This window comes from Condylura cristata, unplaced genomic scaffold (genome assembly GCF_000260355.1).
Source record: "Condylura cristata isolate star-nosed mole 26May11 unplaced genomic scaffold, ConCri1.0 scaffold00003, whole genome shotgun sequence".
Lineage (NCBI taxonomy): Eukaryota > Metazoa > Chordata > Mammalia > Eulipotyphla > Talpidae > Condylura > Condylura cristata.
In genome coordinates this window covers 39,209,103-39,225,817 of record NW_004567104.1, presented here as the reverse complement: position 1 = coordinate 39,225,817, position 16,715 = coordinate 39,209,103, and the positions used below count along the sequence as shown (strand labels likewise).

Here is a 16,715-nt window from a genome sequence, read left to right as displayed (position 1 = left end):
TAAAATAAATAAATGATTTTTTCCCCAGTCTTCCAGCTTTGAAAATATGGGCTATTTGAGGGGTATAAATCTTCCTCTTTTTTTATATCTAACCTGTTTTATCTGTTCTGAATTTACTATTTTCTTGCAATTCATATGTACCTGGAGAACCTGATATTTCAGAAGCATTAGCTACCTTATTTCTCCCAGCTTCTCAAATTGCACCATAATTTTCTTTTTTCTTTAAATATTTATTTATTCACAGAAGAACTGGGTTGTAAGCCAGAGGTGCAAGGGGTAATAGGACTTACCAGAGACAGAGCGGGGAGCAGGACAGGTGGATTTATTGAAATGCACTGTGAAGAGGAGCAGTGGGTAAGAAGGAGAGGGCTGCTGTGCTACACGTGGGTCAGCTCCCAGGTCAGGGATTGAACTCAGGCCGCAACTGTGATAGCATGAGGGTACCCAGACTTAATCCTATGCCACTAGGGAGGCCCTCACCATGATTTTCTAAGATAATGCCTGTTGGTATTGTACTACCTTTTTTATGGTTAAAAAGTTCCGCAGGGAACTAAGGTGTACTCCACTTTGTTACTAAATGAAGCTTGTTTTTAGAATTACAACTGCATTGGCATCTCATATCACATTTGGTTTCAATATAGATGATAGTACTTAATATTTGATGTTATAAATTGCGTTGGGAAGCAAAAACTTACAGCTAATTCCAAACGTGAAAGCTTATAGGCATTTTACCACTTAGTCCTGGAATTAGAAGGTTGATTCCAAAGGAGAGAATCTGCTTATGATTGCACACCAGAGACAGAGTGGGGAGTAGAACAGGCTGACAGACGAAGTACACTGCTGAGGGGAGCAGCGGGCAGGTCAGGAGAGGTCTGCTGCGCCATGTGGGCCACCTCTGGGGCAGGCGGGGATTGAGCTCATGCTGAAGTGGCTTTAGTTTCTTAGTGCTGTGCTTTAACCCGCTGCGCCAACAGGGAGGGCCCAAAAATTCCTTTTAAAATAACACCAAGTATTCCATGAGAAACTTTTGTGTAATCAGTTATTGTGCATTTCATCTAACTTCTGCACTAAAGTGGATACTACTGGTTCTAATTTTTTTCCATTAGGGAATTTTTAAATATTCTTCTAAATCTTTTATCTACAGTTGTTTGATGCTACTTTTGTAATTCAAAGCTGGTTTAAGTCTTTATTCAACATTTGTAATTTTTTAAAAGTATTTAAAAACTGTATGCATTCAAAAAATTGCAGGAAGAGTAAAATAAAATTCATCACCTTGATTTACCAATTTTTTTATTGTGGCAAATATATACAACATAAAAGTTGCCATTTAAACTATTATAAAGTGTACATTTCAGTGGCATAAAAGAACATCTGCATTGTTATGTAGCCACTATCGTTGTCCAGCTTCGGAACCTTTCATCTTCCCACACTGAAACTCTGTACCTGTTAAACATTGACTCCCCACTTCCCCCTTCCCCCGCTCCTGAGAATTATCATTCTACTTTATGTTTCTACTTTATGTTTCTATGAATTTAACTACGAGTAGGTACATGATTTCTCCACATGTTAGGATCAATGTCATGTTGCTGCATAATGACAAGTGATGGAGAATATGTCACCTAACATTTAGTTTTGCTTTTCCTCCATGTTAAACTTGTGGCATATGGTTATGAGTAAGTTACAGCTCATCAAAAATTAAAACAAGTCTACAACTACCTTTTTGATTCTATTTTAAGCCATACCCTTCAAATTTCTAGAACTAATTCAAGCTCCATTTTCCATGATTAGATATAGTATCTACTCCTTGGAAAGTACAATCTGATGGCGACCAACTGAGGAACATGAACTACACCATACACCTTAATAATCCACTGGCTGGAAAATGCACCTCTGTCAGTGAAAAGCAGGTATGTTTAGTCTGTCTGTATCCCAGAAGAATAGTCCCCAACCTACAAAAGAGTTTCAACAGTTAAATGGCAAGGAAAAAAAAGTGGGGGGAGGAGAAACTGTTGTAGTTTAAAAGAGACTAAAGAATCATGCTAATCAAATCTGGCCGATCTGAAAGGAAACAAATTAATTTTTTATGTGTAATAATGATATTGTAGCTATGTTTTAAGGAAAATGTATTTTAAAGAGACATACTGAGGATTTATGAAGAGATATACTGATGTGTTTATAGATGAAATTATATTTATGTCTGAGATTTCCTTTAAAAGCCAGGGAGAAGTGAAGGGAAGGAATTGGGGGTGAGGTGAGGATAAAACAGGATTGGGCAGGAGTTAATGTTGTTGAAGTTGGTTGATGAATTTATGAGGGCTCATTATACCTCTTCTACTCTTGTGTGTGTTTCATAAGAAATGGCTTTTAACAGATTGCTACTAGAAGCTGATCTGTAGGCTCCTATTAGAGGTTAGGGCCAGGTGACTAGATGGTTGCTGTGATGTATGGGGAAGAGATTGTAAGATATTTAACATATGCACAGTCTTACAGTGGAGTATGTGTTTGGCTAATCTGTGTTGATTCATCTATATGCAAATAGTTTGAAAATATCTACTAACATCCGTACAAGTCATGCTTTTGTTTTAGTTTTTGTTCATCACTATTAAAAAGTACTAAAATTTTAGATTTTCAACCTTTAAGAAAAGTTTGGCAACTTGATACTTGAGCATCTTTTGTACATTAGAAGATAAACAGAATAGGTGTGATTACAACGAGAAAGGTGTTGCCAGCAACCATGCCCGCTCCTACTTAGGGAAAGCAGTGTTTGGTTTGGTTACCCTTTCCTTCACTTTTTTGATGAATTTTGGTGAATTTGGGGGAGGTTTTGTTCTATTGAATTCTGAATTCTTACCCTCTTTATAAAATAAAAATATACACAAAAGATTATATGGTTCCTTTCTCTAGTATGTACCTAAAAGGTATGAAGCTGACGAAGTGGCAGCAACTCTGTTTCTGCCGGTCCCTTCTCAGCTTTTAGCCAGCTCTGCCAACACGGAGTCCTCTGACTCTGTGTACAGGTTTCTCATGGCTTTTTTACTTCGTCAGAAGGAATTCTAGTGCATGCATGAAATTGGCAAGGAATTTGAAAAATTAAACATTTATGTGTATTTTCCCCCTTATTTTGGCAGATACTATATAAAGAAAGTCGGGAAGCACAGTTTTATATGGTAGATTCAGAAGTAATGACACACGATGTCCCCTATCACGATTACTTCTATACCCTGAACAGATACTACATCACCCGAGCTTCAAAACAGAAATGCCGGCTGAGGTGAGCTGCTTTAGTCAGGATAGGCTTGCATATGTTCTGGTAACATATTCATCTTGAAATCTTTGCTCAACACTTTGGTGAAGGCTGTGACATCTTGGAACTGCACCATCTAGAATCTGTCTTGTTTCAGTTCACTCTGTGTTGTTGCTGCTGCAGGAAGATGGAGAATTGTGCTCACAGTGCAATAGCCAGGACTGGCCACGTAACCATGTTTAATGATAGAAGGGGTTGGGAGAGCCTGGAGAATACATGGCACTCACTGGTGCATGAAAAAGAGTGCTGGCCCGCCGTACGTGAGACATAGGCTGTGGCTACTTCCAACTACTTCTTGCTTGCTAGAGATTTTTTATACAAGACAGGCAATTTAGAATTGATTTTGAAACTTTCTTGTCTAAGACAATTCAGGGCTAGCCAAAAGAAAGAAATAAAATAACAAGTTCTTAGAAGGCAATTCTGATGAAAATATCAGAAGCACATAGTGATTTTTTTTTTTAAGATTTATTTATTTACTCATACAGAACTGGGGTACAAGCCAGAGATGCGGTAGGTGAGAGGATTCACCAGAGACAGAGTGGGGAGCAGAACAGGCAGATCGAGGAAGTACACTGCTGAGGGGAGCAGCGGACAGGTCAGGAGAGGTCTGCCACGCCATGTGGTCACCTATGGGGCAGGCGGGGATTGAACTCATGATGAAGTGGCTTAAGCTTCTTAGTGCAGTGCTGTAACCCGCTGCGCCACCAGGGAGGGCCCACATAGTGACTTTTTTAAAATGAAGTCTCTGTCAGTTGACACATGTTCTTTTATACTCTTAACATGTTTGAATTCTTTTTGGCTTTCCACTGAGTGCAATTTTATATTTAATTGCAATGATAATGACTAAATTCTGTCCTTTAAAGATTAAATATTCATCTCTCCTCCTTATCCAATTAGAGTTTCCACAGATTTGAAATACAAAAAACAACCATGGTCCGTTATCAAATCTTTGATTGAGAAGAATTCCTGGAGTTCATTGGAGGACTACTTCAAACAGCTTGGTTCGTAAATTTCTTCTTTCTTTTTGTAAAGATCACACCAGTTGTAAAATGGATTGATGTTTTGCTTGAGTCACAGTAGGAACTGGTAGATGTTGCTGAAATGACTCCCACTGACGTGGCTCCACTGCTTGAGTTGCCATTTAGAGACGTTTCATTTTCATTGGGGTAACACTTACCCAGTAATGCTTACTACAGCTCTTACCTTGTTCTAGGTATTTTACGTAAGTCCACTCATTTCAACCTTGTGAGGTTAATAGTATTGTTTTTTGCTATTTTACTGAAGGACAAATAAGAGGGGTTAAATGACTTGTCTGAGATCACCCAGTTAGGGGATGTCATGCTCCCTTCTCCCGCAAGGAGCCAAGGTGGCTGACTGCAGAGGACACGATCGTAACATTATCATAACTATTACTCTTGTTCAAAAAATGGGCCCATTCCTCCCTTACCAGTGTACCTTTCCTGGGTTTATGCAGGCCCACTTAGCAATGGTGTCATGTACATACATGGATTTGGTGGAAGAGGCTGGTAAACATGGGGAAATGATGCTGTTGTCTTGTTTGGATAGTTCTTAAAATATATGTGAGGAAAAATATATATGTAAACACAATTGATTTTAAATAAAGACAAGCTGGAGGTCAGCCAGCTCAGGGTAATTTGAGACTTTGTTATTAAGCTGTTGATTATTTTCTTTGCTTTTTAATTAGTAAATTCCCAATCAAGAGCAGAGAAAATGAAAACTCAAAAATTAGTTTGGCCATTGGATAATGGGTTGCCTCCCTCCCCGCCCCTCTCCCCTCCTTCCTTCCTCTTCCTTTCCTTTTTTTTTTTTTTTAAAGATTTATTATTTTTTTAAATTTACGCATACAAAGAATTGGCGTGTAGGCCAGAGGTGCGAGGGTGGGAGGATTCACCAGAGACAGAGCGGGGAGCAGAAGAGGCAGATCTACTGAAATACACTGCTGAGGAAGCAGTGGGTGAGAAAGGAGAGGTCTTCTGCACCATATGTGGGTCAGCTCCCTGGCTGGGGATTGAACTGAGACTTGGCCCTCTATATCATGAGGGAGGACCTGGATAATGGGTTTTTAATTAAAAAATCTGGTTAAAGAAAAAAAATGAAATAAATGACAAAATACAGATTTTAGGTTCTACGCAAGTTTTAGTAGTACTTCCCTTTTTTTTTTTTTTTGGCAAATCCTCATTATAAATTAGACTTGTTATATGCTATTATTACTTTAAGATTTACAATCAAGTACCATAATCTATCTTGGAAATCTTTCTAATGATTCAGAGTAAATGGGTAGCCTGTTGTTTTCATAACTGAAATCTTTTCATTAATCTTTAATAGAGCACATGGCGAATTTGCTGTGATGATCCCATTACTTATTAATATAGTCCATTCTTCCTAGAATAATGAAACCTCATTATGGAATCTCTGTACTCTCCAAAACTTTTCATTAAGAGTAAAATTTGCCATATGAACCTGAGTAATAGTTAAAGAAAGTTACCAAAGCTTCAAAACCCAAAGAGAAAGCAAAATAACCAACCCCTCTCATTCTTATAGTTAAGAAAGTTTCTGTACTATGCAAGATTTGTTTTATTCTTCTTAGAATCAGATTTGCTAGTGGAAGAATCTATGTTAAGTCAGTCCATTGAAGACCCTGGAAAACTTAGTGGCCTACGGAGGAGAAGGCGAACATTCACCCGAACAGCAGAAACAAACCCTAAACTTTCTTCTCTGCGTTCTTCTGGAGATGTGGGCTTAGAAGCCAAAGGGGATATGACAGGTAACTGTTAGCTGGTAAGAGGAGGTGGAAGATTTTATCAGCAGTTACTAGTGGGAAGGAGAATATGCTTCTTGTTAATGTAAGTTCTTAGGTGGTCTCCCTTGTCACTTTCCTGATGTTTCCATACTCTAAATTCCTTAAAGATAACTAGTATTTAAATATAAAGGAGCAATTGGAAAATGGCAAGTATATGGTCAACAGAAGTAGTTTACTAGGCCCAAATGGTATTTTCAAACGGAATATATTTTTATTGTGTTATATTTTAATAATAGTTTATTTTTACATGATTTTGAGCCTTTTTCCATCTCAGTTGTAATCCCATTGAGCTTCCATCACCAAATCAACCATGTGCCATCATCATAATACAGTGCACTTCCCCCACCCCCCATTTTTTAACCCCATTCCCCATTCCATCTCTGTAAAATGTCCCTGGTATATATCTGTTCATCATTATTATTATTTCCCCCCCTGGTCCTTTATACTTCTGCTACAAGTGAAACCATGTGGTATTTTTCTTTTTCTTTCTGGCTTTTGTCACTAAGCATGATCTCTTCCAGCTCCATCCATGTTGCTATAAAAGGCATGTGTTTATCTTTTTGATTGCTGAGTAATATTCCTCAAATGGAATATATTTTCTATAAAAGCAGAACTGACAACCCGTACCCAAATCCCTGCTTAGCCACTGTTGTCAGCTGGCTCCATTGCCTCTGTGCCCCCAGGTCCCCAGCCCACTAGCCCACTACTGTCCCTGCCCGAGGACTCGTTGCTCATTCCATTCCTGCTACCATTTAGAGACACTCATCTAAACCAGAATGTACTACAGTAATTTTATGGTTTTAATCCTTATAACTGTCAGAAATGAAATTTGATGTTTATTATTCTGACTCTCAATTTTGAGGACATCTTGCCTCTCTTAACTGTTATTCCCTCTTCTCAGAACTGTAAAGCTGTCATACCTTCTCATCCTTCTACATTAGCAAGTCCTCTTCTAAAGTTTATATCAGTATGAATATGCTTATCTACTGTTTAAGTTTCATGGCCCTTTAATTTTGGCATTTAAAATGTTGGATGACAGAAAACAGCTAAGGATCATTCAAAACTTTTTTTTTTTTAGGAGGAAAGCACTGTATCCTGTTCAAATATTGTCAGCAGAGGTGGAACTTTAGTAGAGAACATACATGATGTATTGAAATGAATATTTAATTAATTTGTACTCTAGGCCAAATTTGCAGGACTGACATTTTTCATTGTAGATAATCACTCATATTACTCAGAATATCAAAAACTAAAAATGAGGTGTAGAGAATTCAAGATAACTCACTTTGTCACACAAATAATTTCAAGAATTTGTTCTTCAGTGATTTTCGAATGAAATTAAATTTTTACCAATTATAATTACAATCCTGATCCTAAAGCAGCCTCCTTTTTTGTGTGTGATCTGCAGGAAAGAAAAAGGAAATGGGAAGCTACGGCCTCGCTCTTGTGGTGGTGATGAGTATTTTGTAAGTGTTTGTTTTGGATTTTTATTTTATTTGGGTCTTCATTTCTCTTTTAACTTTCCAAGATGATTTAGTACATTTGTATATTACTGCACAGACAATGCCACTATTTGAACAATTTTAGCCTACACAAACAGTAATTTTATGTGCTTGTCTGGTACTTTATGATATATGATTTTCACAATTATTATTTTTGAAGGAACATCAAGTACATGTTCAATAAATGTTTTTATTTTTAAAGTTACTCTGATTAATTTCTAACACAAGTTTTTATGGGAAGTTCTATACATTTAAAGTTAGAATGCATACTCGTTAGTAAAATCTCAAAATACTGTTTTATACCAGTTAAGTAGACCAGTGGTTCTTAACCTTCACAGTTCATAAGTCATTTGCTAAAATGCTGGGGTTTTTTTGAATAATCCAGAGATTGAGTCAGTAGGTCTTGAGTAGGGGTTTGGGGTTAGTATTTTAAACACATACCGAAGACTCTTCTGGTGCAAGGGACGTGAGAATCACAAGGTGAGAAGTGCTGGTGTAATTCATCTGACTCTCAGAATATTCTCTAAGAATCTACCCAGCCAGTCACATTTAGACTTTATATCTTCATGTCTCTATTTGGGCCTTGAAGTAGTACACAAGATTTAACTGGTTCTGAATGGCAATACACTCAGAGTGAATATTTTTTATTTTTTCTAATTATAAATTTCTGATCATGGAAAATGTTTGTTCTACCTTTGAGTTTATATGAAAGATTTTCAATGTCTGCTTAACTGGTTTTTACAGTGACATTTTTGAGCCAAAAATATTATCAGTAATCTTTGCCTAACTTTGCATAAAATTTATACTCAAATGTTGAAATATTGATCTCCACACCATTTCCTTGCTACAATAATTTCTTAGATTTGATTTTCTACTACTACCTTAGCTAATTTTTTTTTAAATCCTCTTCTGGCTAGTAAAGGTGAATATTACATATTTTTAAGGGTGATTGCATATTTTAAAGGAGAAAAGAGGTAAGATGCTATCTATATATTTGCAAACATGTGTGATAAGATATATACATCCACTGGCAGACTGCTATAAAAAACAAAGGAGTAATAAGTTTCTCTAAGATATAACATTTTATTCATGTCATCATTAATATATATTTGGGATTTGATACTTTCTTTGTCTAAGGTGAACTAGAAGAAATCTTTGCTGAATAGGTATATTTCCCCCACTGGGAGTAAGAGGTACATCGTGATCTATCTAGATCTATCCATATTGATCTTCATTTCCTTTTTTGAAATGGAGCATTGTGGGTACATAATGGCTTATGCCCAAAGCACCCAAAAATAGATCTTGAAAGCTTACCTCAGAGATTTCTAAGTTGGTGGTCGCACATCAGCAATGACTGGGATTCCTAACTGAGAGGTAAGCTCTCAGGAATAACTCCAACCTGCTTTATCTGAGGATTTTAATGTTACTCTAGTTAATTTCATAATGTCCACTTAATACTTAAAGTGTCCCTTTTGTACAACAAAATAGAAATAAATGATTTAAATAATAATAAGTGGACACTGGTTTCAGGAATGCACATACTGCAAACTTGTGCATGTGTATTCTGTATTAGGGTACTTCAGGTGTGGATAAGAGTGGATTAACCAGCTATGATTTCCTCTGCCCAGTTTGCTGTTGCTAGTTTTGTTGAATGTGACACTGTTTCTGAAGCTGTCAAAGATGGAATATGCTGCTCAGTCCTTTTATCGTCTCCACCTCCAAGAAGAAAAGTCTTTAAAGTAAGTCCTTTTTCACCCCCTAACCTCTTTTACCATATTACTTCAATAATTCTTATTTGCAGAAAATTTCATTCCAGTTTTAGAGATTTTGGTTTGCTAACTATTTTATAATCATCAATTATTCTTTTTCTTTTTTTTTTTTTGTTTGTTTCCTGTGCAAATATATGGGGCTTTGATGAACTGGAGACATGAAAGATTAGAATTTAGCCCCTGATTCGGATTTTTTTTTTTCCCTCAGTTTAGCCTCTGATACAGTGTCAAGAGCAGAAAATATTGAAAGCAACAATGATCGGGCGCACCGTTTAAAAGGAGTGCTCCGAGACTCCATTGTGATGCTGGAGCAGGTGGGTGAATGTGGGCCACAGGGCTTAGCACTGTCTTATGGGTAGGAATCAGCTGCCCCTCCGTTTGTGGGAGGACAACTGTTATGGACTGTTTGAAGAAACCCTTTCCTAGAGGCAGCTCACCGTTACTAGCGCCTGTATTATGCACAGTGTGCCTTTTTGTGTGTTTTGTCTACAAAATGAGAATAAAGCGTGGATACATGGGATACCCTCCTTTTTCAATGAGTAGTACATTTGGAAGATGTTTCCCTGTGAGCCTGTATATACCTACCTCATTCTTTTTTGTTGATCCTCCTAGATGAAATTTATGCTTAATATCAACTCTTTTAATGAAGAAATGCAAATCCTGCATTTCTGTTCATTATTTTATCTGTTGACTATAGACCTTAGGGGTACTTCCTTCTCAGAGAAGCACTTACTCTTCTTTTGACAGATACACAAAATTCACTGTGTAAATGTGCCACACTTATTTTAGCAGTTCTTCATTGAAGAATTAACATAGGTTATTTTTGGTATTTTGCTATAAGCATTGTCTCTGGAACATACTATCCTCAATATATGCTATTCAGTTCCATGAACTGAAACTTAGGATCGCCTTTGAATAATAAAGGTTAATATTCCCACTATAATACATGCTTTTCAAATTGTAAAACAGAATCATAAGATCAGGAAACCTGTAATTCTAGCATACAGATATCATCACTGTTAGTATTTTCTGGCATCCTCTTCTTCTGTGCATAGATTTTTTAGAAGATTCTACTAATGAGCACTTTTTCAGATACCATGCAGGGCACTGGAGGTTATAATTTCACTCTTCTCATGCGAGTGTCTACAGTCCTTAGTAGCTTTCTTCTCCCAACTCACGGGAGACACTTCCCTCCCCATCCACTCTTGCCAGCTCCCCTTCACTCTCAACTGACTACCTTGACTCAGAAACAGTCTCTCCCTGCTCTTTTAAAATCAAATCTACAAACTTTATTGTCCTCTGTGGATGAGAGGTAAATCCCAGTATTTGTTAGCCTGAGACTATATCCTTATCCTGCTGGCTTTCCCATTCTCAATCTTCTCGATCAACTAACCAGATCTCTACTATCAGCACTTGGCCCCCGTTATCGCTGACATTAAAAGCCCACTTCATCCATGCCCTTCTATATCTGCTCCCCTGTGTCTCCCTTTTGCAGTCAGGCTTTCAGAATTTCCTGTTCTGGCTGTCACTTGTACCTTTCATGACCCATTCACTTTTGAAAGTTTTTATTTTCATCCATATCACTGCTTCACATAATTTAGAGTTAACTTGTTCTACAAAGTTTGTTCCCAGAAGCAACAACCCCAGCACCATCTGCTGGGAATAAAAAATTTTCAAAGAAATTAAATCCGAATTAATTCTCCTTAATTCCAAAGAGAACAATGTTTTATTCTTTTGGTGCTTACCTCCATATTTATAAAAATAGCATGTATTGAAACCTTGATTTTTCATTTTGTGACAATATCTTTTGACTCTTGTAGCAGACAAGGACTTTTCTGTTCTTTTCTTTCACCTCTCCCATAATTGCTCATTTCCCCCTCCTACCAAGTAAGTTAGACGATAGCTTGGGTCGGTATCCAAGCTATCTTGTTTTGAGAAAAACAAGTTTCTTTGCTACTATGAGCTAAGCCATAGAAGGACCTATGATGACTTTTTTTTCTCCTGTGCCTTTGTTCTTCTCCCAATTGTCTTATTACAGTTGATTAGGATGTAGGTATTGGTAAATAGTTCATCTCCTGGTAATCTGAATGTCAAGTTATAACTCTGTCATAACTTTCGTCCCCCCAGAAAGTCTATCACTGGAGCCTCTGGCTCCCAGTGCAGATCCTGTGGCCCCCTCTGCAGGTGCCTGGCCTTATTCTGGGGTGTCCTGAGGCCTGCATCCTGCTTTCTATAGTGCGTGTTTTTGTTTCTTGGTTTACTCTGCCCTCATTTGAACATTGAATATTCTCTGGTGACTTCCTGAGTAATCTTGTGGAGGTAAATATTTTAAGAATTTGCCTGTCTGAAATTTTTAAATTCTATCCTTCCCCTTGATTAATAAATGTCTCTGGAGACAGAATTCTAGCTTGGAAATAATGTTTCTTCAGATTATTGAAGGTACTGCTCTATTGGCTCTGAGTTTTTTTGCTTCTGATTTATTGTTAAGAATTCTATCGCTGTTCTCATTCCTTATCCTTCAATCTGGAAATTCTGGTCCCCTAGTGATGGTCCTCTTTCTTAATGACTTAAACACAGTTTGTGATTTCTTCTCCTCCACATTTTCTCTTCTGACTTTCTACATTTATAATTCAGATGCCCACCTTCTACTGGACAGGCTGTCTAATCTCACCTTCTGTTTCCAATTTCCATCTCTTTGCTTCCTCAGGGATTTCCTCAACTTAATCTTCAAATTCTTCCATTTGGTTCTTCAGTTTTTGCTAAGACATTTCATTGCAAAGAGATGTTATTTCTCTACATTTTTCTTTTATAAAAGACATTGTGTTCTTTTTAAATGATTATAATATTTTCTATTTATTTTTATTGCAGTAACATTGGTTTATAGCACTGCATATGATTTAGGGAAACAGATCCACATCTCCTTGGGTATATATCACCACGCCATGCCTACCATCACGACCCCCACTGTCCTTTACCCTAGACCATTGCGCCGCCTCTCCACCCCTATCTATCAGTGGCTATAATACCTTTAATCTCTGATCATGTCACTGGTAGTTAAATTTTTTGTTTGCTTTCTTCTTTCATACTCACTTTCCATCAAAATCCTTTCCCACCAACTTTGATTTCCATCCTGAGGGTTAGAGGATTTCTTTAGCCATCTGTAGTGCATGACCATCTGTTTCTGCAGATGTGAAGATCTCAACATGGGGTCCTAGCCTGACCTCTTGTAAACTTGGCTAGGCTGTTGCTTCAGAAACAGCTTCCTCTTTCTTCCCACTTCCTACTGGCCACCATTCCTGGAGGCTTTTAAGAATTTTTCAGGATCCATTTGGTTGGTTCTCAGCTTTCTCTGCTGTTTTTGCTTATGATTCAGCTTTTTCAGGCCTTCAAACCATCTATCTGCTAGCTAGTTTCCAAAGTGAGTTGCTATTGTAGCCTTTTCTGTTTACTTCCCTTGTGGATTTAGGCCTTTAAGAGATCTCTTTACTGTCTTTGATGAGGTTTCAGGAGGGAGGAAATGGGATGCATATATTTAATCCACTTACTCAAACCCATCCCTGTCTACCCAGCTCCCCCCCACCCCCACCCCCAGCCACTTCCCATTTTCCACTGATGTTGCTTAAGCAGAGGTCTCCGGTGCCCTCTGGCTTTTAAAACTAATGTACCTTTTTTTAGTTTTCATCTTTCATTGTCAGCATTTGATAAAGCTGACCCCTCCTTTGAAATGTATCTTGCCTTCTTTTAAACTATGAAAAAACCCCCCCAAAACTAGCATTATCGACAGTCATGTACTATAAAATTCACCCTCTTAAAGAATTTTTAGGATATTCACCATCACCACTATTCCAGAGAATTTTCATCACCAAGTGAAGGATGCCGGTACCTGCTAGCAGTCTCTCCCACTCCCTTACTTTCTCTGCTCCTGGCAGTCACTAACCTATTTTTTATTTCTGTGGTTTGTCTTCTTCTAGAGATTTCATATAAATGGCATCATATATTTTCTTCTGTTACTGATTCCTTTCACTCTGCATAATTCACTTTTCTTCTGGCTTGTTCCTGGCTCAGCGCTTCAGGCTTAGTGTCTTCCCTTTTTTATGTTCTCTTCCAGGGGGAGTATATCTATTCCCCTAACTTGGCACACAAAACATACCAGTGACTCCTAAATCCACACCTCTCACTCATCCTGATCTCTTCTCTGTGCTCCAGACTCATCCAGTCACTTGCATACTTGGCCTCTTTGCCTTGGTGCTAACAGGTGTCCCAAACTGATTGTATCCAAAACAGTGTTTGCTTTGCACCGGCCAACTTTCCTCTAGTTGACCTTGTTTCAGAAAATGGTTCTGTCATTCCCCTGTTGCTCAGAAACTTCCTACGCTGTGTGCATATTTATGTATATGATTTTCATTTTAGTTCTGTAACCCTTACTAGTCTGTAAGCTCCATGAAGAGGGCAAGGTACCTAGCTGGCTCACCATTGCAAACCCCAAGCTCAGGACTGTGCCTAGCAGGTAATAGGCAAGCCTTAAGTATTTGTTGAATGAATGAGTACAAACAAGACTAAGATACAATTTTTGTTTTCAAGTTGCTTGTAATTTCCCTAGAGAAATCAGATGTCCATGTGCATTATTAAAGGCAATATAAGAGTACAAAATGAAATGTCAAAGTAAGTAGTAGTGCTTTGGATGTTGAGGGGCAGAATAACTAGAAAAAACTACACAGACACTTTGGGGATGAAGAGGAACATAAGCGTGACAGCAAACAAAGCCCTGGTAGTGGAACTTGAGTTGTCCAGGGGACAGGGAGGTAACCAATACAACCTCAGAAATCATTTAAGAAAACAACTTTCACTTTGGATAATTTGATAAATGGAACCCCCCCCCCCCAGAGGTAATACATTGTAGGAGTGTGATACAGCAGATGGGAGGATCTCTGTAGCAGCCACACTGAGAGATGCCCCAAGGATTCAGGGCTTTTATATATGCTGTTTTTTATTTGGGCATCAGTATAAACACAATTAACATTAATTGTAATTAGAAACTCTTGGTATAAAAGGAAACAGAAAAGTTTAAACAATCTGATGTTGAAAATTAATTTTCTTTGCAGTTGAAGAGCTCACTCATTATGCTTCAGAGAACTTTTGATCTACTAAATAGAAACAAGACGGGCACGGCTGTTGAAAGCTAGTGAATTTAAGAACTGAAGTTTTTGAAGGAAACTAAAGGATGAAGGATCTTAATCGTCACAGGAACATTTCTGTACTCTCACCACTGGTACTTCTGATATGAGCATTCTTTTAAAATAGCATTTACTTGATAGTCTCCAAAGGCCTTAAAAATCCATCCTTTTACTTATACATAATTATAAGCTGTGAATTTCTTCAGTGAACCATGAAATATACTGTGGATTTAAATTTCTGTGATACAAAAAGAAAATGGGACATTCTGAACTGAGTGGCATGGCCTCCTATTTTTAGTGAGGCTGGAGTTTGATGCTTTGCTTGTTAGTGTAGAATAGTCTGAGGCCTTTGGGCTCCTTTATGGTTGAGGTAGCTGGAAAAGGCTGAAGAAGACAATACAAGAAGAAACCTCTTAAACATTACTAATATTGAAGAATTAGTCTCTAGGCACATAAAACTACTAGGTTTGTGTACTGTAAATATTATATATTTTGCAGGTAAATTCAGTGGTCAAAACTTTTGATTGTTATCTGAAAGGCTCTTCAGCCATGTTATATCTTTATGAAAGTAGTTTTTGTTTTTTCATCAGACGTCTTTCTTTTTTCATGCATCATATGATAGAAAAGTCAATGTTCATGAAGGAAACATGCAGGATATTAACATTCAAAAGGAATAAAAACACATCCTGAGTTTTCAAAGCCAGATTATATGAAGATCCGCAGTTAGTGACAGGTCAAATGAATACTTGAACTAAGTTTAGCTTTAGCTTTAGCAGCCTTTCGTGGTAGGAATGAGCTGTCTGGTTGAAGATAATTTAGAGGTAGTTTTTTCAGTAGCCAGTTATGGCATGTTTTAATATTTAAGGTTAAAAAAGCCAGACACAGACTTTGGTCTTTAAATAAAAACTTTTGGGAGCATTATGTCTCACTACAAATGTACTGATTAAAGTTGTCAGACTGAAGACTTGGCTTTTTCATAAAATGTTTTTAGGCATATTATCTCCGTACATGCTTCTGGAACAAGAAAAATTCATACATATTCTTGGAACAACCACTGCCTTTAAATGTTGCCTGTATTCCCTGGGTCACCAAAGTCACCTGGGATTACTACAGTTATTTTTGAGATGCCTGCAGAGAATGAAAGTATTGACTCTGTTAGAGGGAAAGTGCTTCTTTCTGAGTGAATCTCATAAGCCTGCCTTGGGGTACCAGTGTACCTCACGGTTTTTTGATGAAGAATTTATAAGTGTCTGGCTGTGAGCAGGTGACTGCATTATAAACTTGAATCCTTGTCCTTTGTGAAATTCACAAAAATGATCAGTGACAAGCTGAGTATTTTTGTGGTTTCTTTAAAACCTGTACTTCATAATATACCTCAAAGAAAATTACCAAAGTTGCTTATACATCATGACAAAATGTACATAGAATGTAATTGTGTGAGTTTATGAATAGCAATAAATTCCAAATGTCTAAGTTGCATTTTTTCTTCATTTTCTGTTTAAAAGACTCCCCCCCCCCCCAACTACTAAGAAAACCTACTGTAATGAAAATGTGCACATGGGCCTACAATCCACAATTTTGCTCAAATAAGGATTCTCGTGTTAAAGCTATTCATTTTTAATATACTAATTGCTGAAACAAATGTACTAGGTAGGCCTGCTGGTCTAACGTACGTAGATAGCCGGAAATAAAAAAAAACAAAAACGAGCAAGTTGGGTAAATGAACAGATTAGGGACCGCGATGGGCCTTTAAAGGAAAGGTTAGTGAATTTGGGGGCGGTACCTCAGTAACAATTTACGGTGGTGATCACCCTCAACGCCTGTTGCCGAGGTCTGACAGAAGATTGGCCAACCTACGGGTCTCGCGTACTTTGGAAATCCTCGGTGTCCCCGAGTTTTCCTTATTACGGTCCCCACCCCGGCTTAGGGATTTGGAAGCTACCCCACCCACGCGCCGCCCGCAGGCACCCGTGGGGCTGGGCTGGGGCAGGACACCGCCTCTAGGGCGGGGCGGAGGTGCGGGTTCGGCTCGGAGCCCCGGCCGCCCGGACCCCCCGGGGGAGCCCTCCCTCCGGCCTTCCGGGGGCTACGGTGGGGAGGGGTCTAGTCCTCGGACTCCGCCGCGCGGCGGGAGGCGCACGTGCG

At 38.3% G+C, this 16,715-nt stretch overlaps 1 protein-coding gene across 1 annotated transcript in view; it reads left to right on the top strand.

Moving 5' to 3' along the window:
* Positions 1–15,976, top strand: part of GRAMD1C (GRAM domain containing 1C) — a 65,630-nt gene extending 49,654 nt beyond the window's left edge. Inside the window, exons 11-18 of the mRNA XM_004675208.2 lie at positions 1,789–1,907; positions 3,129–3,271; positions 4,202–4,305; positions 5,913–6,089; positions 7,534–7,591; positions 9,256–9,366; positions 9,605–9,710; positions 14,499–15,976. Coding sequence (XP_004675265.1) covers positions 1,789–1,907; positions 3,129–3,271; positions 4,202–4,305; positions 5,913–6,089; positions 7,534–7,591; positions 9,256–9,366; positions 9,605–9,710; positions 14,499–14,579 — 899 coding nt within the window. The 3' untranslated portion in view covers positions 14,580–15,976. The remainder of the gene's footprint in view (positions 1–1,788; positions 1,908–3,128; positions 3,272–4,201; positions 4,306–5,912; positions 6,090–7,533; positions 7,592–9,255; positions 9,367–9,604; positions 9,711–14,498) is intronic.
* The last annotated feature ends 739 nt before the right edge of the window (positions 15,977–16,715 follow it).